Raw genomic sequence first — 25,299 nt, 5'->3', positions numbered from 1 at the left:
GCCAGTGCCCCTGCCCCGCCCCCCACAGCACCCCCTGCTGGGAGCCGCCCCCCCAGCCAGCACCCCTGCCCCGCCCCCCACAGCGCCCCCCTGCTGGGAGGGGCTGGGCTCGCCTTACTGCCCAGCTCCCCCCCTTACAGAGGCTCTGACACGTGGCCTGCTCTGGTTTAACTAACGCGTTTTATTCCATTCTCCAGCCAGGCCCCCCTGCAGCGCTGGGATCCCCCCCCAGTCAGAATCCCAGCCCCCCGAGCCAGCCGCCCTCTGCCCCACCCCCTGCTGCGAGCCGCCCCGCACATGGGCGGGCGACCTGCAGGCCCGTTACGGGCTCAGGTGGCCCCAGGGCCCACACCCAACGGCCCCCCCCTGTGGCAGGGCACCAGACGGCCCAGCAGCCCCCAGGGTCAGAGCAAAGCGCCTGCAGCCGGGGTTCCCAACGCCCTCCAGCTAGCAGGCGGGACGGTGCCTCTCGCCCAAGGGTGGGGGCGGGTGTAATGCAGGATGGGTCGTTTCTTCCTTGCTCTCCCCCCCCCCCGGCCGAAGGGGCAAAGAGCTGGGCCGTTCCCACTGAGCCGTGGCCAGAAGGGCGGACGCCAGGCGAGCTGCAGCACTGGGGGTCCCCAGAGGCTTCGCCTGGGCTAGCGAGCAAGGCAGCCGGCTCCGGGCACGCAGGGGGGGGGTCGTCCTGGAGGTGGCTGAGCGAGCCAGCAAGGCGGAGGGCGGCCCCGCTCCAGCCTGGCGGGGGCTCAGGAGCTGGAGGGCTGCAGCTGCCCCTTGTACAGGTACTCCAGGGCGGTGGCGATGGTCCGCATGTCCAGCTCGATGCTGCGCGCCCAGTTCTCCACGTCGCCAATCTCCTGGCGGGCAAAGGAGACATCAGGGCCCTGCCTCGTGCCCCCGGCCCCCAGCCCATGGTGGCGCGCTTCCCCCGTTCAGCACCGTGCACATGAGCGCAGTGACCAGCAGGGGAAGCTACTCCACCGCGGGGTCACCCCCAGCCCTGCCGGTGCCCTCACTCCCGACCCGCAGCCCCTGCTAGCCCAGCCCTGCCGGTGCCCGTCACTCCCGACCCGCAGCCCCTGCTAGCCCAGCCCTGCCGGTGCCCGTCACTCCCGATCCACAGCCCCTGCTAGCCCAGCCCTAGGCCCCCAGCCCTGCCGGTGCCCGTCACTCCTGACCCGCAGCCCCTGCTAGCCCAGCCCTAGGCCCCCAGCCCTGCCGGTGCCCGTCACTCCCGACCCACAGCCCCTGCTAGCCCAGCCCTGCCGGTGCCCGTCACTCCCGATCCACAGCCCCTGCTAGCCCAGCCCTAGGCCCCCAGCCCTGCCGGTGCTCTCACTCCCGACCCGCAGCCCCTGCTAGCCCAGCCCTGCCGGTGCCCGTCACTCCCGATCCACAGCCCCTGCTAGCCCAGCCCTGCCGGTGCCCTCACTCCCGACCCGCAGCCCCTGCTAGCCCAGCCCTGCCGGTGCCCGTCACTCCCGATCCACAGCCCCTACTAGCCCAGCCCTAGGCCCCCAGCCCTGCCGGTGCCCTCACTCCCGACCCGCAGCCCCTGCTAGCCCAGCCCTGCCGGTGCCCTCACTCCCGACCCGCAGCCCCTGCTAGCCCAGCCCTGCCGGTGCCCGTCACTCCCGATCCACAGCCCCTGCTAGGCCAGCCCTAGGCCCCCAGCCCTGCCGGTGCCCTCACTCCCGACCCGCAGCCCCTGCTAGCCCAGCCCTGCCGGTGCCCTCACTCCCGACCCGCAGCCCCTGCTAGCCCAGCCCTAGGCCCCCAGCCCTGCCGGTGCCCTCACTCCCGACCCGCAGCCCCTGCTAGCCCAGCCCTGCCGGTGCCCGTCACTCCCGATCCACAGCCCCTGCTAGCCCAGCCCTAGGCCCCCAGCCCTGCCGGTGCCCTCACTCCCGACCCGCAGCCCCTGCTAGCCCAGCCCTGCCGGTGCCCGTCACTCCCGATCCACAGCCCCTGCTAGCCCAGCCCTAGGCCCCCAGCCCTGCCGGTGCCCTCACTCCCGACCCGCAGCCCCTGCTAGCCCAGCCCTGCCGGTGCCCGTCACTCCCGATCCACAGCCCCTGCTAGCCCAGCCCTAGGCCCCCAGCCCTGCCGGTGCCCTCACTCCCGACCCGCAGCCCCTGCTAGCCCAGCCCTGCCGGTGCCCGTCACTCCTGACCCGCAGCCCCTGCTAGCCCAGCCCTGCCGGTGCCTGTCACTCCCGATCCACAGCCCCTGCTAGCCCAGCCCTAGGCCCCCAGCCCTGCCGGTGCCCGTCACTCCCGACCCACAGCCCCTGCTAGCCCAGCCCTAGGCCCCCAGCCCTGCCGGTGCCCGTCACTCCCGACCCACAGCCCCTGCTAGCCCAGCCCTAGGCCCCCAGCCCTGCCGGTGCCCGTCACTCCCGACCCGCAGCCCCTGCTAGCTCAGCCAGTGCCCCCCAGCTCTGCCGGTGCCCGTCACTCCCGACCCACAGCCCCTGCTAGCCCAGCCCTAGGCCCCCAGCCCTGCCGGTGCCCGTCACTCCCGACCCGCAGCCCCCTGCTAGCTCAGCCAGTGCCCCCCAGCTCTGCCGGTGCCCATCACTCCCGACCCGCAGCCCCTGCTAGCCCAGCCCTGCCGGTGCCCGTCACTCCCGACCCGCAGCCCCCTGCTAGCTCAGCCAGTGCCCCCCAGCTCTGCCGGTGCCCATCACTCCCGACCCGCAGCCCCTGCTAGCCCAGCCCTGCCGGTGCCCGTCACTCCCGACCCGCAGCCCCCTGCTAGCTCAGCCAGTGCCCCCCAGCTCTGCCGGTGCCCATCACTCCCGACCCGCAGCCCCTGCTAGCGGTGCCCGTCACTCCCGACCCGCAGCCCCCTGCTAGCTCAGCCAGTGCCCCCCAGCTCTGCCGGTGCCCCACACTCCCGACCCTGAGTGCACAATGCCAGTCGTGCTGAACCATCCATTCCTTGCACCCGGGCAGCTGAGGCTTCTCCACTCATTGCACCAGCGCCCTACAGCGCAGCTCTCAGCAGCGTGAAACAATGCCGGGGCCCCAGAGCCGGAGGAGGCAGGACCTGGCCCCCAGCAGCGTGGCGTGGAGCAGACTCTCCGCGGTGGCAGGGAACACGCCCGGCATCGCCAGCACCACCCCACGCCAGGCAGACGGTAGGTCTGGCGCTGAGGCTGCAGGTGGGCAAGGCCGGGGGGAGGTGGCGCTGGGCGCACGGCCATGCCAGCCCCGCTGGGTGGGCGAAGGGGAGGAGTCGGACGCTAGCGGTGGGGTGCATAGGGCAGCTCTGCCTTTGTATGGTGAGACGCGCCGTCCTGCCATCCCCCACGCCCGCTGGGCACAAAGCCGGCTTTGAGGGCTCAGGCCAAGCCAGGCTCAATGGGCCGATTCTCTGCCCTGGAGGCCGGAGGGCGAATAAACCCTGAACAAACGGCTCTGATCCGACAGCGTCGGGAGAGGACGGGGGTGGGGACGCGGCTCCAGCAGCCCACAGGGGGATGCCAATGCCAGCGTGAAGGGGGCACAGGCAGAGGGGCAAAGCCCTGGGGGGGCCCCAGGCCTGTGTCAGCAGAAGCTGGCACCAACCAGCTGCCTCCCCCAGCATGGTGCCATCCCCTCCTTGCTCCACACCATTCACCTGGCCGAGAGCCCCAGGGAAATCAGAGCCCCCTCCCGCCAGCTGACAGGACTGTGCGCCCCTGGAGACCCTCTGCGGGGCCTTTCCCAGCCCTGGGCTGGAGGCGGATGGCACCTGCCTGGCATTCCTGTCTCTGGGTGAGGGGGATTTCCTTGTGGTTCCCCTGCCCTCGGGGTGGGGCGGGGCACAGCTGGGCAGGAGATCCGCCTCCCCAATGGTGTCCCGGGGCGGACTGACCTTGAGCGCCTGGTTGAAGTTCTCTACCATGTTGATCCACTGGCCTGTCTGCTTGGCAAATTGGGCGGCTTGGATCTGCAGCGTCTTCACCTCGTGGTCCAGCTTCCTCTGGTTCACGTAGGCCTGGGCCACCCTGGGCAGGGCAGGAGGGTGATCAGCCAGCCCCCGGGAAGGGCCCACCCCCCACCAGCCGCTCCGCATGGGGACATACACCCTGCACCTCCGTATCGTCCCCTTCAGCGCCGGGAGCCCCAGCAGCGGCTGGCCGGGATCCAGAGGCCCAGGACAGGCCAGGCCTCGGGGGAGCATGCCCCGGAGTGGGGGCGGAGGCAAACGCTGGGAGTCTCTGGCCGGGGAAGTTCCCAAGCCGGAGCAGCTTAGCGGCTCAGCAGCATCTGGGAACCATCACCAGGCCCTGAGAGCGTCTGGTTCTCATCAGGCCAGGCAGCATGCGGGGCACCAGGTGTGCCCAGAAGGCAGCAGGGCTCCTGGAGGCGGGGAAGGGATCTGGCCCGACAGCTGGAGAGGGGCGTGCCAGGCACTGAGATCCGGGCCATGGGGCACAGGCCTGGGGGAGGCATGTGGGCCAGGCCAGCATCACTGCACACGGTACGGGCAGCAGGGTGGTCACCCTCGCAGCCTCGCCATCCCATTGCCAGACAGGGAATACAGGCACAGGAGCGGGACTCGCACAGTGGAACAGTGGTGAGGGCTGGGAATGGGACCCAGGAGTCCTGCCTCCTAGCCGCCCTGCTCTAGCCACTAGCCCCACTGGCTCTGCAGCTCCCCTCCCCGCCCCGCCCCAAGGGTGCTTTGGCCTCTCTGCTGGGACTGCCACATGGGGGTGCATGGCAGGGCGGGGCCCTTCCCAGCGAGAACGGGGCTGAGATCCAGCAAGTTCGTTTCATGCCAGAGACGGAGTTTACTTTCCCCTGGGCCCGGCCCACGGCTGCGAGCAGAGGGCTGCTCTCCCATCATGGGCACAGTAGCCAGCGTGCCCCACCCAGCTCAGACGAGTTATTTTCAGAACGGACAGAGCTCCCTGCAGAGACGTGCCTGGGGAGGAGCCCACCTTAGATGAGTGTTCGTCGCAGGAGGCTCCCGGGGGCATGGAGCGCTGGCAGCCTGTCCCCCGGCTCCTCAGCCCTGCACTGCAGTCAGTGAGCTCCAGCCCGCCCCGGGAGGCTGCGGGTGCTTGGAGAAGGGGCAGCCTGCCCGGCGGCGAAGGGGGAGAACCCTGCTGCCCACCGGGGAACCCGCACCATGACACTGACCAAAGCCTTTGCAACCAAACCCTTCCAGGCCTTGGCCGGGAGGGAACCAGGGGCCATTTTCCAGCCATAATCTGCCCTGCGGGAGAGGGCCCTGGGCAGGGGCCCATGGAGGGAGCGGCTAGCTGCCCAGGATCCAGCTCCCTTCCTCACGCAGCACTCGCTGGACGAGCAGAGTCGCATGATTGCTGAATGCAGCCTGTGCTCAGAACGCGGCCGCAAAGTCCCCTCTGCCGAGCTGCTTCCCGCAGTCAGGGGAGCGGGGATCTTGGCCAGGGACTGGCAGGGAGCTGTCCCATTCAGGGGTCGCCGTAAGGAGTCTGTGTGGACTACAGGTTTCCAAGGATTACACAGGCTTTTAGCCACACAGCCCCAGCTAGAGCCAAGGGGGCCAGGCAGAGACCAGGGCGATAGGTCCCTGCCACTCGCCTGGGCCAGAAACCCTGAGCATCAATTTCAGTGTTGCTCAGAAGTGCAGGATTCAGAGCCCTGGAGACACAGGCCCACGACCCCCAGGGCTGTACCCTGGCCCCAACCAACCAGCTTTCCCCTACCCTGGGTGGGAGAGCGGCACCGGACCCCAGTCAGTCCTGGGGCTCTGTGATGGGAAGGGGCCACACCCCAAAAGCACATCACTATCCCCACTTAGTTGTGGTCTGAGGCCTGCGAACTCATGACGCTCAGGCCACTAAACAGCCATCAAACAGTAACTACTTGTGGTTGCTGCCAGCCTGGGTTGGACCGGCCTGGACAAAACGTTTCGTACCCCATCATCAGGCAGCGAGGGGCAGTGCGCCGCCTGCAGAAACGGGGCTCTCCTGGCAAAAAGAGCAGGGAAGCTCCTGAATCCAGGTGGGGACGTTACATGGCCCCAGGAGTTTGGGGCCACACCGGTGCTGGAGCCTCCCTCGCAGCGGGACAATGGGCTTCTCGCCGCCCCAGCTCTGCTCCATTCTCTCTCACCACCTGGCCTCTGAGAACCCCCCCTGCCAGCCTCCAGGGACGCAGGGCAGGGCACAGTGTGGTTTAAAGAGTTATAAAACCCGGGCTTCCTCCAGCCCCAGGCAGAACCAAGGCCCCGTGGAGAAGGTGGGAGAAAACGACTCCCGTCCCTTTAATTTAGGACAAGGGCGGTGGAAGGTGCTGGGCTGACGTTGGAGTCCCCTCTACGTCCACAGAACCAGGCTGCCTCCTGCCCCCACAGGGACTAAGCCTAGGGGCCGCGGGCAGTTCAGTCGCCAGGCGCCAGCCAAATCCTTGGCCTCGCTGCTTCCCTGGAGGCGACTGGCTCTGGAAATCCCATCACAGCCCTGGGGAAGCCCCAGTGAAAGGCCCATCACCGTGCAGGACACATTTTTGCCTACGTGGCTCCCAACGCTGCTGAGCTGCGGGCCGGCTTTGCCACTCACCCTACGTTCAGGTGGTCCGTCAGGGCCTCGGTCAGGCACGTGGCTGCAGCAATGGCCTCTCGCCGTCTCCGCTCTGCAAGGGAAAGGCCCGAGTGCCCCAGTGTTTGTACTGGGGGGGAGCTCAAACCGACTGACCCTTTACAGACGTCTCCCCGCCAGCACTGATCCCGGAGTCGCAACCGCACAGACCAGCTAGTGCAAAGGCGGGAGTTGCCGGAGAAAACCATGAACACGAAGCTGAGCTGAACCCCGTGAGGGGTGGCCGTGGCATGTACCCCACCCCACGTGCTCAGCAGAAACAGGGAGGTCTGGGATGACAAGGGCCAACCTTGTCCTTCAAGGTGCCTGGGTGGCCTGGGAAATGCTGTCAAATCTCGAGCAACAATAAGGTATTTGTCAGTGCTCGAGGGCGAGGGATCTGGCGGTTAGTCCGGGGGGAGGGAGGGAGCGAAATGGGAGCCAGGACTCCTAGGTTCTAGCCCCGGCTCTGGGAGGCCAGCAGAGTCTAGGGGGTTACAGCAGGTGGCCAGGAGCCAGTGTAAGCCACACACCTCCTGGGTGTGGTGTGGCGCCAGGAGCTGGGACAACAGACACCACGAGAGAGCGAGACTGAATCTGCTCTGCAGCCTTAGGTAACAGCCACACGGCGTTTAGATCATGCACCAAGCTCCAGGGGTCCCAGGTTTGATCCTACCCCGCGTCTGCCGGCATTACACCAGGACTCCTTGGAGTCGCTACAGGCTGGGGAGCGACCGGCTCAGAGGCAGTTCTGCAGCAAAGGACCTGGGGGTTACAGTGGATGAGAAGCTGGAGATGAGTCAGCAGGGTGCCCTTGTTGCCAAGAAGGCGAACGGCCTATTGGGCTGCATTAGTAGGAGCGTTGCCAGCAGACCGAGGGACGTGATTATTCCCCTCTATTCGGCACCGGTGAGGCCACATCTGGGGTATTGCGTCCAGTTTTGGGCCCCCCACTACGGCAAGGGGGTGGACAAATCGGAGAGTCCAGCGAAGGGCAATGGAAATGATCAGGGGGCTGGGGAACATGACCTACGAGGAGAGGCTGAGGGAACTGGGCTCGTTTAGCCTGCAGAAGAGAAGAGTGAGGGGGGATTTGATGGCAGCCTTCAGCTGCCTGACGGGGGGTTCCGGAGCGACTGGAGCGCGGCTGTTCTCAGGGGTGGCAGAGGACGGAAGAAGGACCGATGGTCTCACGTGGCGGGGGGCCTAGGTTGGATGCTAGGAATCGCCGTGTCACCAGGAGGGGGGCGAAGCACGGGCACGGGCTCCCTAGGGCGGTGGTGGAATCTCCTTCCTCAGAGGTTTTTAAGGCCGGGCTTGACACCGCCCTGGCTGGGGTGACTGAGCGGGGCCTGGGCCTGCTTTGAGCCGGGGCTGGGACTGGACCCTGCTGAGCCCCCTTCCCTCCCCGACTTTCGGAGACCTGGCCCGGGCTCGGGGAGCGGCTGGGGGCGGGGCGCCAGGGCTCAGGACGCCTGGGGTCCGATTCCAGCTCTGCCACTGACCCACGGCGGAACCTCGGGAGAGTCGCGCCCCCGCCCTGTGCCTCAGTTTCCCCACCCGCAGAGCAGGGCCCAGCCCCCAGCTGGGGCGCGGGTGGAAGTGGGGGGTGCGAAGGGCCGGTGCCGAACGACACCGGCGGGCCCACGGCGCCCTCGCGGAGTGACGTCACTGGAAGAGTGACGGGGGCACCGAGTCCTGGGGCGGGCAGGCCACCCCCGAAGGGTGATGTGACGTCATCACGCGGCGCCACGGCGACCCCGAGGCCCGGCGCGACGCAGGCAGGCCGGCCCAGCCCCCGCAGAGTGACGGCCCCGCGGGCCAATAGGAACCCGGCCCGGGGGAGCAGGCTGCCATGGAGACGCCGGCGGCCTCACCTTGCTGCTCGCGGCGCTCGCTCTGCTGGGCCTGGTGCTCGCGCAGCAGCCGGGACAGCATCGCCCGGCCGGCCGCCCGCTCCGCGCGGGTCATGTGACCGCGCCGCCACGTGACCCCCGCGGCCCCGCCCCGCCACGGGGCGGGGCCTGGGCCTGGCCCTGGGGGGTGGCGCGGCGGGGGCCGTTTGACGCGGCGGGGGGGCGGGTGTTTGGCGGTGGGGGGGGGAGATACGGTGGCGGGGGGGGGCGTTTGGCACTAGGGGGGTGACGCGGCGGGGGGGGGGTGTTTGGCCAGGGGGGGTGACGCGGCGGGGGGGGGGTGTTTGGCCAGGGGGGGTGACCCAGCGGGGGGGGCGGGTGTTTGGCGGTGGGGGGGGTGACGCGGTGGGGGGGTTGACCCAGCGGGGGGGGCGGGTGTTTGGCGGTGGGGGGGGTGACCCAGCGGGGGGGGCGGGTGTTTGGCGGTGGGGGGGGGTGACGCGGCGGGGGGGCGGGTGTTTGGCGGTGGGGGGGGTGACCCAGCGAGGGGGGCGGGTGTTTGGCGGTGGGGGGGGTGACGCGGCGGGGGGGCGGGTGTTTGGCAGTGCGGGGGGGAGATACGGTGGCGGGGGGGATGTTTGGCCGGGGGGGGCGATACGGTGGCGGGGGGGGGTTTTGGCCAGGGGGGGTGACCCAGCGGGGGGGGCGGGTGTTTGGCAGTGCGGGGGGGAGATACGGTGGCAGGTGGGGCGTTTGGCAGTGGGGGGGGTGACGCGGCGGGGGGGGGGTGTTTGGCACCAGGGGGGTGACCCAGCGGGGCGGCGGGTGTTTGGCAGTGCGGGGGGGAGATACGGTGGCGGGGGGGGCGTTTGGCAGTGGGGGGGGTGACGTGGCGGGGGGGCGGGTGTTTGGCGGTGGGGGGGGTGACCCAGCGGGGGGGGCGGGTGTTTGGCAGTGTGGGGGGTTGGCCCCCCATGGAGAGGCGATGTGGCCAGAGTAAGTGCTCTCTGGAGAACATTCATGGCCATGGTTAGGCCAAACCCTGGAATCACTGAAGTGTTTCACGGAGTAAGGACTAAGTTTTTGGCTGGGGCCAAAGCTTGCTTTGGTAATTTGGCCTTACAAAGAATTCGGTGTAAATACAGCTCCTATCAACGTTGGAGGGTCCTTAAGGTGTATCCAGGGGCTCTGATTTCACCCTTCCACACCAGTCTCACATTGGGAGCGTGCCGCATGGCTAGAAAGGGCTAAACGTTGTGCAAAATGAATAACCCTCGAAACAGGTTGGGAGAAAATGTTTCCCCAACATCCAGGTTCTTACCACCACCAGCTGCCTCCAACAGCTGTAGCTTCACCAGCCAGCTCTGCAAACTACAACCCTGACCCGCTGCGCTCCACCTCCCTCACCGTGCAGCGCTCCAGACATGATAACAGGACATACGCAAATCTGTGATTATCCTGTTCCCCACCCTGCCCCCGTTCCCCCTCCCACACAGCACAGATCTGTCAGGCCATGTGTGTTTCCCCAGCAGTTCTGTTTCTTTTCAATAAATGAATTCTTTGGCTTTGCAAACATTCTTTATTGCATTAAGTAAAAGATAGCATAGGCCAGGAAAGTAACAGGCCCGGCAAGTCAGAGCATCGTACGTAGCAAACACAGATGCCTGTTAGCATTGGAGCCTCTGCACTTGACTCCCGTGCAGGGCGCCAAACGTTACTGGTGGCTTTCAGCCTCAAATTGCTCCCTCAAGGCATCCCTAATCCTTACAGCCCATGCTGGGCCCTCTAAGAGCCCTGCTCTCTGGCTGTTCAAATTCAGCCTCCAGGTGTTGAATCTCCGTGGTCCATGCCTCAGTGCAGCGCTCACCCTTCCCTTCACAAATGGAGGGTACAGCATGCAGATACAATTGTGGGGACATTGTCATCGGCCAGGTCCAGCTTCCCATGCAGATAGCGCCAGCAGGCCTTTAAATGGCCAAAAGCACACTCCACCGTCATTCTGCACCCGCTCAGCCTGTTGTTGCACCGCTCCTTGCTGCTGTCAAGGCTCCCTGTGTAGGGTTTCATGAGCCACAGCATCAAAGGGTAGGCAGGGTGTCCAAGGACCACAATAGGCACTTCGACTTCCCCTACGGTGATCTTCTGGTCTGGGAAGAAAGTCCCAGCTTTGCAGCTTCCTGAACAGGCCAGTGTTCTGAAAGATGTGTGCGTCATGCACCTTTCTGGGCCAGCCTGTGTTAATGTCAATGAAACGCCCACGGTGATCCATAAGCGCCTGGAGAACCATTGAGAAATAGCCCTTCTGATTTATGTACTCGGTGGCTAGGTGGTCTGGTGCCAGAATTGGAATATGTGTCCCATCTGTTGCCCCTCCGCAGTTAGGAAAACCCATTTGTGCAAAGCCAGCCACAATGTCCTGCACGTTGCCCGGAGTCACCCACCTGATGGGCCAGAGGGGATTCTGGGTGTAAGTGAAGCTCAGGAGTTGGTAGTGGCTCAGCAGAGCGATGCTTCTGTGGAGCAAGGCAGAGGTGATTTGGTGCTTCGAAAAATTCCTGAAGAGAAGATTGTTCAGGGTGGTCTGTGCAAGCAGCTGGCTGCAGCTGAAGGGTGTGGAAGTGATTTAATCAAGGAAGTTTCAGTTCCTCACAGCCAGACATGTTCTGTTGTGAATGGATCCACTGACTCTCCTCTTGAAAGATCCAGAGTGGAGAGCTTTGAGAGGGTCTCAGACGGGGTGAAAGCTGTTAAGTTGAAGAGCCCTATGACCAAGTGGCTGTGCTTGGCCAGTTTGTTGGGGAGACAAGGTTGTTGAGAGAGGAATGTCTCCGTGCTGATTCTTTGAGTGAGCCGTCTGTGCTTCAGGGTCTGAGAACAGGTTTGGTTCCTGGTGTTTCAGAGCAGGACAGTTTTATGGCTGAATGCTTAAGGATGCCGGGGAGAGCAAGCAAACTCTCACCCTCCGACTCTCTGGCTTTGTGTGGTATCTCTGTAAGACAGAGCCCAGCCTTGGAATTGGTAGCAATTAAGGATCTGAAAACTGGTGAACAAGCTAGTATCTGTGTTGCTGCACCTTACCTGGCTGGCAGGGAGAAGAAGGACTTGCCAATAGCTGTTAGCACCAGAGAGCCCACCCCATCACCCAGTGAATTCTGGTAAGCAAGAGAAATCAGGGTGTGATCCTACAGGACAAGAAGAAAAAAGGGAACTTAATTCTGCAAAGGGAAGCCACAGGGTAACCCTGAAAGACCCAAACCCCAGTGGTATTTGGCCAAAGGGGTGGCATGACAAAAATGATTGTAGATGGACACGTGCAATGGATTTGGTGTTATTGCTAATGGTGATTTTTGTAACTCATGTGTTGCTAATACCAAGAGTTGTAAAAATGTACAATGTGCCTAATCTTTGGGCAAATCCCTTGAACACGTTGAGAGTGAAGCATAAGAACACACTTTACGTTAAAAGACCTTGTGATCCTGATATTTCAGTTAGTGCCTGTAAACAGTCCTGGAACTTTTCACAGGGGAAAAGACATTCCAGACCGGATGTGCTGTCTGAAAAGAGAAACTGAGGCACACTACCATATTGCTTTCACGGCTAAATGCCAAGATTCCTGCACTATGGACAACATTAATATCATAGAATCATAGAATATCAGAGTTGGAAGGGACCCCTGAAGGTCATCTAGTCCAACCCCCTGCTCGAAGCAGGACCAATTCCCAGTTAAATCATCCCAGCCAGGGCTTTGTCAAGCCTGACCTTAAAAACCTCTAAGGAAGAAGATTCTACCACCTCCCTAGGTAACGCATTCCAGTGTTTCACCACCCTCTTAGTGAAAAAGTTTTTCCGAATATCCAATCTAAACCTCCCCCACTGCAACTTGAGACCATTACTCCTCGTTCTGTCATCTGCTACCATTGAGAACAGTCTAGAGCCATCCTCTTTGGAACCCCCTTTCAGGTAGTTGAAAGCAGCTATCAAATCCCCCCTCATTCTTCTCTTCTGCAGGCTAAACAATCCCAGCTCCCTCAGCCTCTCCTCATAAGTCATGTGTTCTAGACCCCTAATCATTTTTGTTGCCCTTCGCTGGACTCTCTCCAATTTATCCACATCCTTCTTGTAGTGTGGGGCCCAAAACTGGACACAGTACTCCAGATGAGGCCTCACCAATGTCGAATAGAGGGGAACGATCACGTCCCTCGATCTGCTCGCTATGCCCCTACTTATACATCCCAAAATGCCATTGGCCTTCTTGGCAACAAGGGCACACTGCTGACTCATATCCAGCTTCTCGTCCACTGTCACCCCTAGGTCCTTTTCCGCAGAACTGCTGCCTAGCCATTCGGTCCCTAGTCTGTAGCAGTGCATTGGATTCTTCCATCCTAAGTGCAGGACCCTGCACTTATCCTTATTGAACCTCATCAGATTTCTTTTGGCCCAATCCTCCAATTGGTCTAGGTCCTTCTGTATCCTATCCCTCCCCTCCAGCGTATCTACCACTCCTCCCAGTTTAGTATCATCCGCAATATATCATCATATCTATAGTAACTTGATGTTAATTGTGTTCCAAACATTTGCCAGAGCTTGTATGGATAAAATAGCTATTTTCTTTAGCTCTTGGCAAGATCACATGAGACATACAGGAACCATGCTGCAAGAGCAGATCCAATCCACTTTTGTTCTAACCAAGTTTTACCTTGAGTTTGTAAAGAGATTCAATCATGTTATTGAACGTGACTTTGATGAACCATTTCTGTTCTACACGGATACGGCTTCGAACCCAGTACCAGCTGTAGTAAGACAGAACCAAGGATGGGGAGCTCTTGGGATGCAGTCAGGGATGTTTGTGTCATCCCTTCCTGCATCAATTGTGCGTTGGGGGTGTGACGTTATGGACATGAACTGTGACCATATAGATCATTGTTGAACCAAGGTCCTACAGTTGCATCAAATCTTTTACCTAGGAGGTCAGGTAAGGTGTCTATGAAAAGGTTATGATTATGCTATCTGGATGTATGTATCTGTCACGGAGTCCCTGGGCGATGCTCTGGAACTGCTCCCCATCAAGCCAGTCAGGACTCTGGGGTAGTCGCCTTTCTGTGAGCAGCCTGTCTGCAGGACACAGCTCACCCGGCTTCCACCTTCCTGGGTCTGACCTCGGAGCAATCAGCATCCTCTGCCCCTCCGTGCGCTTCCCCCCAGCGAGTCCGCTCAGGCGGGGTCCTAGGGAAGCCAGAGGGTCCTGCACCTCAACTCCGCATTCAGACGTGACTCTCAGCCAGCCAGTAAAACAGAAGGTTTCTTAGACGACAGGAACATGGTCTAACACAGAGCTTGTGGGTGCAGAGAACAGGACCCCTCAGCCGGGTCCATTTTGGGGGGCAGTGAGCCAGACAACCCCGTCTGCACTTCACTCCATGTCCCAGCCAGCCCCAAACTGAAACTCCCTCCAGCCCCTCCTCCTCTGGGCTTTGTTCCTTTCCCGGGCCAGGTGGTCACCGGATTCCTTTGTTCTCCAACCCTTTAGCTCTCACCTCCCAGGGGGGAAGGGCCCAGGCCATCAGTTGCCAGGAAACAGGGTGTCGGCCATTCTCTGTGTCCAGACTCCTGCACACACCTGCCCTCTAAGGCTCTGCAATGATCATACACCCTTACCCCACCACCTAGATACTTAAGAACTGCCTAGGGGAAACTGAGGCACCCCCACACTATTCAGAGGAAACATTAAGAAGAGTCCCACTTCGTCACAGTATCATTCTTGTATTTAAAGTTATCAGTATTGGCTCTATACCCTCTGTATTTCCAACTTGTGCTCTGCTTCTGGGTGACACCCCAGACAATTTGGCATCAGCACTGCCTAGCCTGCTTGATGGCCCATTAAGGGCCATCAGCTACACAACTGACCCATTGAGAAAAGGCAGATACACCCGCTGACTCAGCAAGGCATGAAGGGACATGCCTATGGCAGAACTCTATGGTTTTTCCATGCCATGTGCTGGGTAGCTTGTGTTTGGAACAAAGGAAGCACAAGCCACATGGCAAAAGGACTATAAAAGGCAGCTGCATCATCTCCATTTTGTCTTCAATCCTGCTTCTTACCTCTGGAGGAACTTTGCTCCATGGGAGCTCTGAACCAAGGACTGGATGACCCATCCCAGCCGTGGATGTTCTCCAGAGACTTGATTTGAGCCTGCAGTTTATTCCATCACCGCTACAAGCCTGAACCAAGAACTTTGCCATTCCTGGATGTCATTGATTCCATTTCACCAATTTTAACTCTCATCTCTATTTCTTTCTTTTTATGAATAAACCTTTAGATTTTAGATTCTAAAGGATTGGCAACAGCGTGATTTGTGGGTAAGATCTGACTGGTACATTGACCTGGGTCTGGGGCTTGGTCCTTTGGGATCGAGGGAGCCTTTTTTCTTTTACTGGGGTCTTGGTTTTCATAACCTTCTTCCCCATAAGGAGCATTGCTGGTGGTGATACTGGGAAACTGGAGTGTCTAAGGGAATTGCTTGTGTGATTTCTGGTTAGCCAGTGGGGTAAAACCAAAGTCCTCTCTCTTTGGCTGGTTTGACGTGCAGAGGGGCGCTGACTGCCCTGCTCTAAGCAATTTGTCCAGAATTGATACTCCCAGTAGTGTCCCGCCACAGGCCGCTGCGTTACAGGGGCGTTTGGCACGGGGGGAGGAGGTGTTGCTATGGCGTGCCTCCATTGTGCCCTGGAGTAGGGGACTGACCCAGTGGGGTGGCGTTTGCCCCGGGGCTGGCACAGTGCTGGGGTGTTTTGGGGCAATACAGTGATGTGTTTGGAGGTGTTGTTGCCGAGGCACATCATACACGGCGCCATGCGAGACCCTGTTGCCAGAGCGGTGACGTTTTTGACACCCCCACTAACGCATTGGGATGGGACGCGGTGGTGGGATGTGACGTGTCTTTTCTACGCTGCCTCCTGAAGCAGTGGAGCTGTGATGTAGCGTGACGCCGCCTTTTGATGCTCGGTGGCGTTACTTCCCGGGGCAGCTTTGCCCTGCCGTGTGGTGGTGGTGACGTTCTGACACAGTCTGGGCATGCTTGTGATTTGAGCCGGCAGGACAATGTGTGGCTCAGCGTCCCCACTTTGTGCTGAAACGTTGCTGCCGTATGAGCTCCGGGTCTGCTGGTGGTAGGTGAGTTAGTGAGCCGGGACAAGCTTGTGATGAGCGTTAGTTACACACCCCAGGGAAAGGACCCAGAATAAGTGTAAAGAAAATAGACCCTAGACAAAAGAGACAAGTTAAATACTAACTCTGTTTTCTGTTTTAGTTTAGATCCTATCAGGAGAGCCAGGTAGCCTTGTGGCTGTATCCAAGAGCAGCCCTGAAATGCAGCCACCTCTGGGGCAGGATGCATCAGCTGTTTAACAGCACGCAGCAAGGTTAGGACAGGAAGTGGAGGAGAATCCTGTATCTGATTGGTTTCAGAGTAACAGCCGTGTTAGTCTGTATTCGCAAAAAGAAAAGGAGGATTTGTGGCACCTTAGAGACTAACCAATTTATTAGAGCATAAGCTTTCGTGAGCTACAGCTCACTTCCTCAGATGCATATCGTGGAAACTGCAGCAGGCTTTATATATACACAGAGAATATGAAACAATACCTATTCCCACCCCACTGTCCTGCTGGTAATAGCTTATCTAAAGTGATTTCCAGCACAAATCCAGGTTTTCTCACCCTCCACCCCCCCACACAAATTCACTCTCCTGCTGGTGATAGCCCATCCAAAGTGACAACTCTTTACACAATGTGCATGACAATCAAGCTGGGCTATTTCCTGCACAAATCCAGGTTCTCACATCCCCCCCACCCCCATACACACAAAAACTCACTCTCCTGCTGGTAATAGCTCATCCAAACTGACCACTCTTCAAGTTAAAATCCAAGTTAAACCAGAACATCTGGGGGGGGGGGGGTAGGAAAAAACAAGAGGAAACAGGCTACCTTGCATAATGACTTAGCCACTCCAAGTCTCTATTTAAGCCTAAATTAATAGTATCCAATTTGCAAATGAATTCCAATTCAGCAGTTTCTCGCTGGAGTCTGGATTTGAAGTTTTTTTGTTTTAAGATAGCGACCTTCATGTCTGTGATCGCGTGACCAGAGAGATTGAAGTGTTCTCCGACTGGTTTATGAATGTTATAATTCTTGACATCTGATTTGTGTCCATTTATTCTTTTACGTAGAGACTGTCCAGTTTGACCAATGTACATGGCAGAGGGGCATTGCTGGCACATGATGGCATATATCACATTGGTGGATGTGCAGGTGAACGAGCCTCTGATAGTGTGGCTGATGTTATTAGGCCCTGTGATGGTGTCCCCTGAATAGATATGTGGGCACAGTTGGCAACGGGCTTTGTTGCAAGGATAAGTTCCTGGGTTAGTGGTTCTGTTGTGTGGTATGTGGTTGTTGGTGAGTATTTGCTTCAGGTTGCGGGGCTGTCTGTAGGCAAGGACTGGCCTGTCTCCCAAGATTTGTGAGAGTGTTGGGTCATCCTTTAGGATAGGTTGTAGATCCTTAATAATGCGTTGGAGGGGTTTTAGTTGGGGGCTGAAGGTGACGGCTAGTGGCGTTCTGTTATTTTCTTTGTTAGGCCTGTCCTGTAGTAGGTAACTTCTGGGAACTCTTCTGGCTCTATCAATCTGTTTCTTTACTTCTGCAGGTGGGTATTGTAGTTGTAAGAAAGCTTGACAGAGATCTTGTAGGTGTTTGTCTCTTCAGGAGGATGTTAGGAAGGCAGCATGGAATTAGCCAGGTTTTAATTAGGTCAAGACAAAAAAGGCCAAGATTAAGGCACCAAACTGGGACTCCGGAGATCTAGATTCAGTTCCTAGCTCTGCCACTGGCTGCCTGGGAGGACTTGGACCAGTCCCTTCATCTCTCTGGAGATAGTACTCCCTCCTTGGCACGACCCATAATGTAAACTCTGAGAATGACCTGACCATCCACCTGGATCTTTGGGGGAGGGCTATCCCCAAGGGTGCACCTACCTCTTGGGGGAGACAAGGAGGTGTCACGGAGTGTGGGGGAGTCCAGGCCCTGCACCCCTCTTCCTGGGATCCACTGAGACTCTCAGCCAGCCAGTAAAACAGAAGGTTTATTGGACAACAGGAACACAGTCCACAACAGAGCTTGTGGGTACAACCAGGACCCCTCAGTCAAGTCCTTCTGGGGGAGCAGGGAGCTTAGACCCCAGCCCTGGGGTTCCCTGTGTTCCTCCACCCAGCCCCAAACTGAAACTAAACCCACCCAGCAGGTTCCCTGCTGCAGCCTCTGTTCACATTCCCGGGCAGAGGTGTCACCTCCCCCTCCTGGCTCAGGTGACAGGCTCTCAGGTCTCCCCTCCCCAGGGCACATTCCCAGGTCAACACTCCCCCCTCCCTGCTGAGTCACATCGTCACATCTCTCCCCCCTTTGAGACTGAACTGAGCGGGGTCACGCTGACCAGTGACCTGGGGAAGTTCGGGGCCCCCTCTCCGGGACAGCGCATCCGCTATCAGGTTGGCACTTCCCTTCACGTGGACCACGTCCATGTCGTAATCCTGCAGGAGCAGGCTCCATCTCAGGAGTTTGGCGTTGGCTCCTTTCATCTGGCGCAGCCAGGTCAGGGGAGAGTGGTCGGTGTAGACGGTGAAGTGTCGCCCGAAGAGATAGGGCTCTAGTTTCTTGAGGGCCCACACCATGGCCAGGCACTCCTTCTCGATGGCCGCGTAGTGTTGCTCCCGGGGTAGCAACTTCTTGCTCAGGTACACGATGGGGTGTCTCTCCCCCTTTTCATCCTCCTGCATTAACACCGCCCCCAGTCCCGTGTTGGAGGCGTCGGTGAACACCACAAAGGGCTTGTCAAAGTCTGGGTTTGCCAGAACTGGGCCACTGACCAGAGCCTCCTTCAGCGCCCGGAAAGCCACCTGGCACTGCTCGGTCCAGACCACCTTGTCTGGCTTCCCCTTCTTGCATAGCTCAGTGATGGGGGTGGCTATGGCGCTAAAGTGGGGCACAAATCTTCGGTAGTATCCTGCCATCCCAATAAAGGCTTGGACCTGCTTTTTGGTGTGGGGAGCGGGCCAGTCTCTGATCACCTCCACCTTGGCTGGTTCCGGCTTTAGGCGGCCGCTCCCCACCCGATGGCCCAGGTAAGATACTTCCGCCATCCCCACCTTGCACTTCTCCACTTTTACAGTCAGCCCAGCCCCCTGGTGAAGTCGGTCCAGCACTTGTCTAACCTGGGACACGTGGTCCTCCCAGGTCTGGCTAAAGACACAGATGTCATCAATATACGCCACGGCAAAACTCTCCATCCCCCTCAGGAGCTGGTCCACTAGGCACTGGAAGGTGGCCGGCGCTCCCTTGAGGCCGAAAGGCAGGGTCAGGAACTCATAGAGCCCCAGAGGGGTGATAAAGGCCGATTTCAGTCGGGCATCTGCATCCAGCGGCACTTGCCAGTAGCCCTTTGTAAGGTCCATGGTGGTAAGGTACCGAGCTCCTCCCAGCTTGTCTAGGAGCTCGTCCGGCCTGGGCATGGGGTAGGCATCAGATACAGTGATGGCATTGAGCTTCCGATAGTCCACACAGAACCGGACCGACCCGTCCTTTTTGGGGACCAGCACCACCGGCGAGGCCCAAGGGCTGGCCGATGGCTGGATCACCCCCAAAGCCAGCATGTCCCGGACCTCTCTTTCCAGGTCCTGAGCAGTTTTCCCTGTGACTCGGAAGGGGGAGCATCTTATCGGCGGGTGCGACCCTGTCTGCACCCGGTGGACAGTCAGATTAGTGCGTCCAGGCTGGTTGGAAAACAGCTGTCGGTACGGATGCAGCACCTCCCTGACCTCAGCTTGCTGGGCAGGGGTTAGCTGATCCGAGAGGGGAATTGTGTCCAGGGGGGAACCAGCTCCGGTCCCAGGGAATAGATCTACTAAAGGGTCATTTCCCTGCTCTTCCCACTGTCCACACACGGCCAACACCACATTCCCCCTGGCATAATATGGCTTCATCATATTCACATGGTACACCCGGCGGTGGTGTGCCCGGTTCGACAGCTCCACCACATAGTTTACCTCATTGAGCTGCTTGACGACCTTGAAAGGGCCCTCCCAGGCGGCCTGTAGTTTGTTCTTTCTCACAGGGATGAGAACCATCACCGGATCCCCGGTGGCGTAGGCACGGGCCCGTGCCGTGCGGTCATACCAGACCTTCTGCTTCCTCTGGGCTCTGGCCAGATTCTCCCTGGCCAGGCCCATGAGTTCAGCCAGTCTCTCTCGGAAGATCAGGACATACTCCACCACTGACTCTCCATCGGGAGTGGCCTTCCCCTCCCACTCGTCTCTCATCAGGTCCAGGGGGCCCCTCACCCTCCTGCCATATAACAGTTTGAAAGGCGAAAATCCGGTAGACTCCTGGGGCACCTCCCTGTACGCAAACAGCAGGTGCGGTAAGTACTTGTCCCAATCCTGCGGGTGCTGGTCCATAAAGGTTTTCAGCATCATCTTTAGCGTCCCGTTAAACCTCTCCACCAGCCCATTGGACTGGGGGTGATACGCTGAGGCCCAGTCGTGCCGGACCCCACATTTCTCCCACAAGCACCGGAGCAGGGCCGACATGAAGTTGGAGCCTTGGTCTGTCAAGACTTCCTTGGGGAATCCCACTCGGCTGAAAATGGTCAGGAGCGCATCGGCCACGGTGTCTGCTTCAATGGAAGCTAAGGGCACTGCCTCGGGGTAGCGGGTGGCAAAATCTACCACCCCCAGAATGTATTTCTTCCCCGACCGGGTCGTCTTGCTGAGAGGCCCCACGATGTCCATGGCCACCTTCTGGAAAGGCTCCTCTATGATGGGCAAAGGTCTCAAAGCCGCTTTCCCCTTGTCCCAGGCCTTCCCCACCCTCTGACAGGGGTCGCAGGATCGGCAATACTGCCGGACCGTGGTAAAGACCCCAGGCCAGTAAAAGTTCTGTAGCAACCTCTGCCGGGTGCGCCGGATTGCCTGGTGCCCTGCGAGGGGGATGTCATGGGCCAGGTACAGTAGCTTGCGGCGATACTTCTGGGGGACCACCAGCTGCCTCCTGATCCCACAGGACTCTACTTCCCTTGTGGGAGCCCATTCTCGGTACAGGAACCCCTTCTCCCACAGGAACCTCTCCTGGCAGCCTCTCCTCATGGTCCGTCCCACCCTGAGGTCGGCCAGGTCCCTGAGCTTCCGCAAGGAGAGATCTTTCCTCAACTCGGCCTGGAACTCAGCGGCTGGGGAAGGGATGGGGCCCGGTTCCCCCTCAGTGGCCAGGTCTGAGGCCTCCGCCTCTCTGAGCCGTGCCCCTCGGCGCTCCCTCCCCACCAGGGTAGGGTCCTGCGCCTCCGGTGTGGTACCCTCCCCGAGGTCAGGGTGCAGTGCCCCTCGCCGGCTCTGGCTACGGGTCAGAACCAGGGCGGTCTGGGGCTTGCTTGGCCAGTCCTCTAGGTCTCCCCCCATCAAAACGTCAGTGGGCAAATAGTGGTGTACCCCCACATCCTTGGGGCCCTCCTTGGCCCCCCATTTCAGGTGTACCCTTGCTGTAGGCACCTTGAATGGGGTCCCCCCCCCATCAGGGTCAGGTAGGTGTTGGGCACCACCCGATCTGGGGCCACCACCTCAGGCCGGGCCAGCGTCACCTCCGCGCCCGTATCCCAGTATCCATTGACCTTCCTCCCATCCACCTCCAGGGGAACAGGGCACTCTCTCTGGAGGGACAGCCCCGCGCCCACCCTGTAAACTGAGCACCCTGAGTCCAGAGCCTCCAGCCCTCTGGTGGAGCTGGCCTGGGGTACTCTTCCCTCCTGAGCAGGTGGTAAACTGGTAGGCCCCCTTTCCTGGGTCGTCTGCCCCTCGTCCAGCTGGGTCCCTACCCAGTTAACCCTGGGTAGGTTGGGTCTGCTCAGTCTGTCCCTGAGCCCGGGGCACTGGGACCGTACGTGGCCTCTCTGGCCACAGTGATAGCAGCTCAGGTCACGTTGGTCCCCTCGAGCGGGTCGGAGGGGCCCGACGCCAGGCGTTCCCCTTGGGAGGGGGTTCTCCCTATTTCCCCGCTGGGAGGCCCCATGGTGACTCTCTCTCTGCATCGGGGGGGGGGGGGGGGAGGGGGGAGGGGCTGTCCTTTTGTGACTCCTCCCGGCTACCCCCGAACGACTGTTCACAAACTCGTCGGCCAGCTGCCCTGCGTGCTGGGGGTTCTCGAGCTTTTTGTCCACCAGCCACAGCCTCAGGTCGGAAGGGCACTGATCATACAGTTGCTCCAGTACGATTAGGTCCAGCAGGTCCTCTTTAGCTCGGGCCCCAGCTGTCCACTTGCGGGCATACCCCTGCATCCGGTTGACCAGTTGTAGGTAGGTGACCTCAGGCGTTTTACGCTGACTCCGGAACCTTCTCCGGTACATCTCGGGGGTCAGCCCAAACTCACGGAGCAGGGCCTGTTTGAACAGTTCATAGTCCCCTGCCTCCGGCCCTGTCATCCGGCTGTACACCTCCACGGCTTTGGGGTCCAGTAAGGGGGTGAGGAACTGGAGCCTGTCCGCAGGGTCAACCCTGTGCAGCTCACAGGCGTTCTCAAAGGCCGTCAGGAAGCTATCCATGTCCTCCCCCTCCTTCCGCTGGGCCAGGAAGCACTTACCAAAGCTCCTTGCGGTCTTGGGTCCCCCCGTACTCACCGCAGCCGCAGCCGGGGCCCCACTGCTCCTCAGCCTGGCCAGCTCCAGTTCATGCTGCCTTTGTTTCTCCTTCTCCTGACGCTCATGTTGACGTTGTTTCTCCTTCTCCTCCTGCTCATGTTGACGTTGTTTTTCATGATCCTCCAGCTCCCTCATTTTCATCTCCCTCTCCCATTCCAGCCGCATCCACTCCAGGGATGGGGAGCTCCGCCGGGAGGATCCCCTGCTGGGTGCCGGGGTCAGGGTGCCCTCGGTATTCGCTGGGCTTCCCCCAACCCCTTCCCCAGGCATAGGTAGGGAGGGTCTTGGGATGTCCTCGGCAGCAGTCTGACCCCTCCCAGCCCGGTCAGGCCCCAGGGCCCACGCTGCGTCCCCCAGGCGGCTTCCCTCAGGGACAGGGATCGGGTCATCCAAGCGATCCCTCTCCTCCAACTGGGCAATCAGCTGTTCCTTGGTGGACCTCCCGATGCGCAGCCCCCTCTGCCTGCACAGCTCCACCAAGTCGCTCTTCAGGCGTTTACTGCTGGCCACTCGCAGGCCGGGCAGCTTCCCATGGTTTCCAGGAAAAGCCCTTAGTGTGCCAGTCCTTCTTGAGGTCACCACCTCTTTGCCAGGGTCGAGCTGCAGGCTCCTCCGCCCCTGGGACCGCTCGCTGCAATCCCCTGGGGGACCCTGTTACTGCAAATGTCCTTCTCTCTGGTCACACACTCCCAGGGGTTAACCGCCCCCCGAAACCATCTCTCTCTGAATCTTCAGCACGCCTGGTCCCTGTCAATTCCCCTTCGTTTTACTGTTCCCCAGTCACTTACTGCAGGAAGCGCCATTCACAGGGTGCAGTAAATCCCACGGCTGCCACCAGTTGTCACGGAGTGTGGGGGAGTCCAGGCCCTGCACCCCTCTTCCTGGGATCCACTGAGACTCTCAGCCAGCCAGTAAAACAGAAGGTTTATTGGACAACAGGAACACAGTCCACAACAGAGCTTGTGGGTACAACCAGGACCCCTCAGTCAAGTCCTTCTGGGGGAGCAGGGAGCTTAGACCCCAGCCCTGGGGTTCCCTGTGTTCCTCCACCGAGCCCCAAACTGAAACTAAACCCACCCAGCAGGTTCCCTGCTGCAGCCTCTGTTCACATTCCTGGGCAGAGGTGTTACCTCCCCCTCCCCCTCCTGGCTCAGGTGACAGGTTCTCAGGTCTCCCCTCCCCAGGGCACATTCCCAGGTCAACACTCCCCCCCTCCCTGCTGAGTCACATCCTCACAGGAGGATCCCCACCTCTCTTGAATTTTCAGTTTTAATACAGTCAGCTGCACGTTTCCCTTCCCAGGATGAGCCAGGTGCTGCACAAGGCTGGACCGTTCGTCAGCCTTTTCTGCAGCCCAGGATGGGCAGCGGGGCCTTGATTCCTCTCTTGTTCCTTCCACCTTCTTTGCTGCTTCCAGCTTTGATCCTTACAAGTCCCAGCTCTGGGGCTGCATTTCCTGGCGTGGCCTGGGCTGGAAGCCCCACCAGTACGATGGCCGGTTCTTGCGCTGTCCATAGCAATTCGGGCCAAGTGGCAGGACGCTGCGCCCCAGTCTCCTCTCCGAAAGGGTTTCGCACTGCTGACTTGGGTGGAGTTACTCCTGGAGTGTCAGCGGCAGGAGAATCAGATCCTTTATGGCTGCCAGTGCTTTGGGGGCCCCTCTGTCTGTCTGTCTTGGTAGAGAGCTTAGTGCAGTGGGGATCCTGGTCCCTGACTGGGGCTCCTAGCCACTGATCAGATCGTCTGCCCCCACCAGCGTCGTGCCTGCGCCCCTCTCGATCTGTGACGTCGGGGGGGGGGGCTCTCATCTGCACTGCACCGTGGCTGGCCCAAGGTCACAAACAGCTGTGTTGTTTAGATGGCATGGACGGCTGCCTGGCTGCTTGGCTCCATCTCAGGGCCTGATGGATCGGGGCGGTGGCGGGTCCGTGAGATGTCAGCAGACCGGGAAAGGGCTGGCTGGGCTCCAAAGATGGGGGGAACCTGAGCCTTCGTGCTGGAGAGCCAGGAGCTCTCCGGAGAGGATATTAGCTGGCAGAGGACTCCAGGCGCAGCACCAGCTCCCGAAGGGTGAGTCGGCAAAGCAGCGCGTGGTGCCTGACCTCACCGCGCTTGGCTGGTGTCAGAGCCGGATTTAGATCTGGCGTAAGGCAGGGTCTGTTGGAGCAGAGCCTGGTGATCTCAGTAATCCAGCCCTGAGTCATTGGGACAGCAGGGCTGGGGGCGGGGGGGGCTGGTCCGGGAAGGTTGTGGGGTCCCTTGGACATGGGATGGGGGGTTGGGGAGCCCAGGAAGGAAGAGGTCTGGAGAAGCCTGAGAGGAGAGACTGAAGGCTGGGACGCCTGACTCAGTCCAGCCCCCAGTCTGCTCCAGCCCCTCTTTCTCTCCGGGCGCTGACAGCCTCCTGCTCTGGTTATTCAGCCCAGCGCCAGGAAGACATGACTTGGAGCCCCAGGGCTGGAGTTTTGGGAGCAGAATGTGCCAAGATGGGCCCTGCAGTGACCTCATGTGACGGAGTGGGGATTAGTCGTTTGGAAGGAATACTGTGTGTGCCTCAGTTTCCCCTGTGTGGTGCATGGTTAACTAGGTGGTGGATAAAGGGTTGTTTACTCTTGGTAAAGACCCAGAAATCCAGGTCTGACTGAGGCCTGGCTGTCTGGGGCCTACGGCCCCTGCCCATGGACCATCCCAGAAGACAATGGCCCCTTCCGTTGCCCAGACAGTTGAATCCTAGCAACTGAGGTCCATGGGTGGCTCACCCTCCTCAGGAAGGCAGCAGTTTGTGGAGAACAGAGGATTGAGGAGGGGCCCCTTGGGGTTGTTAAGTGTGGGCTGTTAGAGGGAGGAGACAGAGGCTCCTGGACTGGGACTAGAGACGCCTCAGGGCTCTGGGCTTATCCAGCTGGACTTTGCTGTAACTTTGTTCTCTGTGTTAACTAAGGACTTTCTGCGCTGTGTCCAGACAGCTAATAAACCCTCCTGCTGTTACCCCACTGGCGGAGCGTCACTGCAGAGTCCAGAAGCTGGGGGTGCATCGCTCTCTTTGGGGGTGCAAGTCTCCCCCGGGCGCTCAGTCCAGGTGGACTCGCTGCAGGGAGCTCACGGCGCGACACGGGGGTCTGATGGCTCCGAGGTTCGGTCCCAGCAGGCGG

General features: G+C 60.1%; 1 protein-coding gene across 1 annotated transcript; it reads right to left on the bottom strand.

Annotated features, from left to right (window-relative positions):
- Positions 1-266: 266 nt before the first annotated feature.
- BLOC1S1 (biogenesis of lysosomal organelles complex 1 subunit 1) lies at positions 267-8,554 on the bottom strand. The gene is made up of 4 exons (XM_084610615.1): positions 8,437-8,554; positions 6,542-6,614; positions 3,862-3,994; positions 267-857 (listed from the first exon to the last, which is right to left on the bottom strand). The coding sequence occupies exons 1-4, from the start codon at positions 8,528-8,530 to the stop codon at positions 747-749; spliced, it is 411 nt and encodes a 136-aa protein (XP_084466741.1). The 5' UTR covers positions 8,531-8,554; the 3' UTR covers positions 267-746.
- Positions 8,555-25,299: the final 16,745 nt, after the last annotated feature.

The sequence above is a fragment of the Lepidochelys olivacea genome, assembly GCF_965140295.1.
Source record: "Lepidochelys olivacea isolate rLepOli2 genome assembly, chromosome: 20".
Classification (NCBI taxonomy): Eukaryota; Metazoa; Chordata; order Testudines; family Cheloniidae; genus Lepidochelys; species Lepidochelys olivacea.
This window is presented reverse-complemented; position numbering and strand designations above follow the sequence as displayed.

Bases quoted from the DNA above. Each gene is read 5' to 3' on its own strand.
- BLOC1S1 (XM_084610615.1), bottom strand. From the start codon at position 8,530: ATGACCCGCGCGGAGCGGGCGGCCGGCCGGGCGATGCTGTCCCGGCTG. The intron at 3,995-6,541 runs GTGAGTGGCAAA...TGCCCTGCCCAG, and splicing joins ACGGACCACCTGAACGTAGG to GGTGGCCCAGGCCTACGTGA. The intron at 858-3,861 runs GTCAGTCCGCCC...TTTGCCCGCCAG, and splicing joins ACTTCAACCAGGCGCTCAAG to GAGATTGGCGACGTGGAGAA.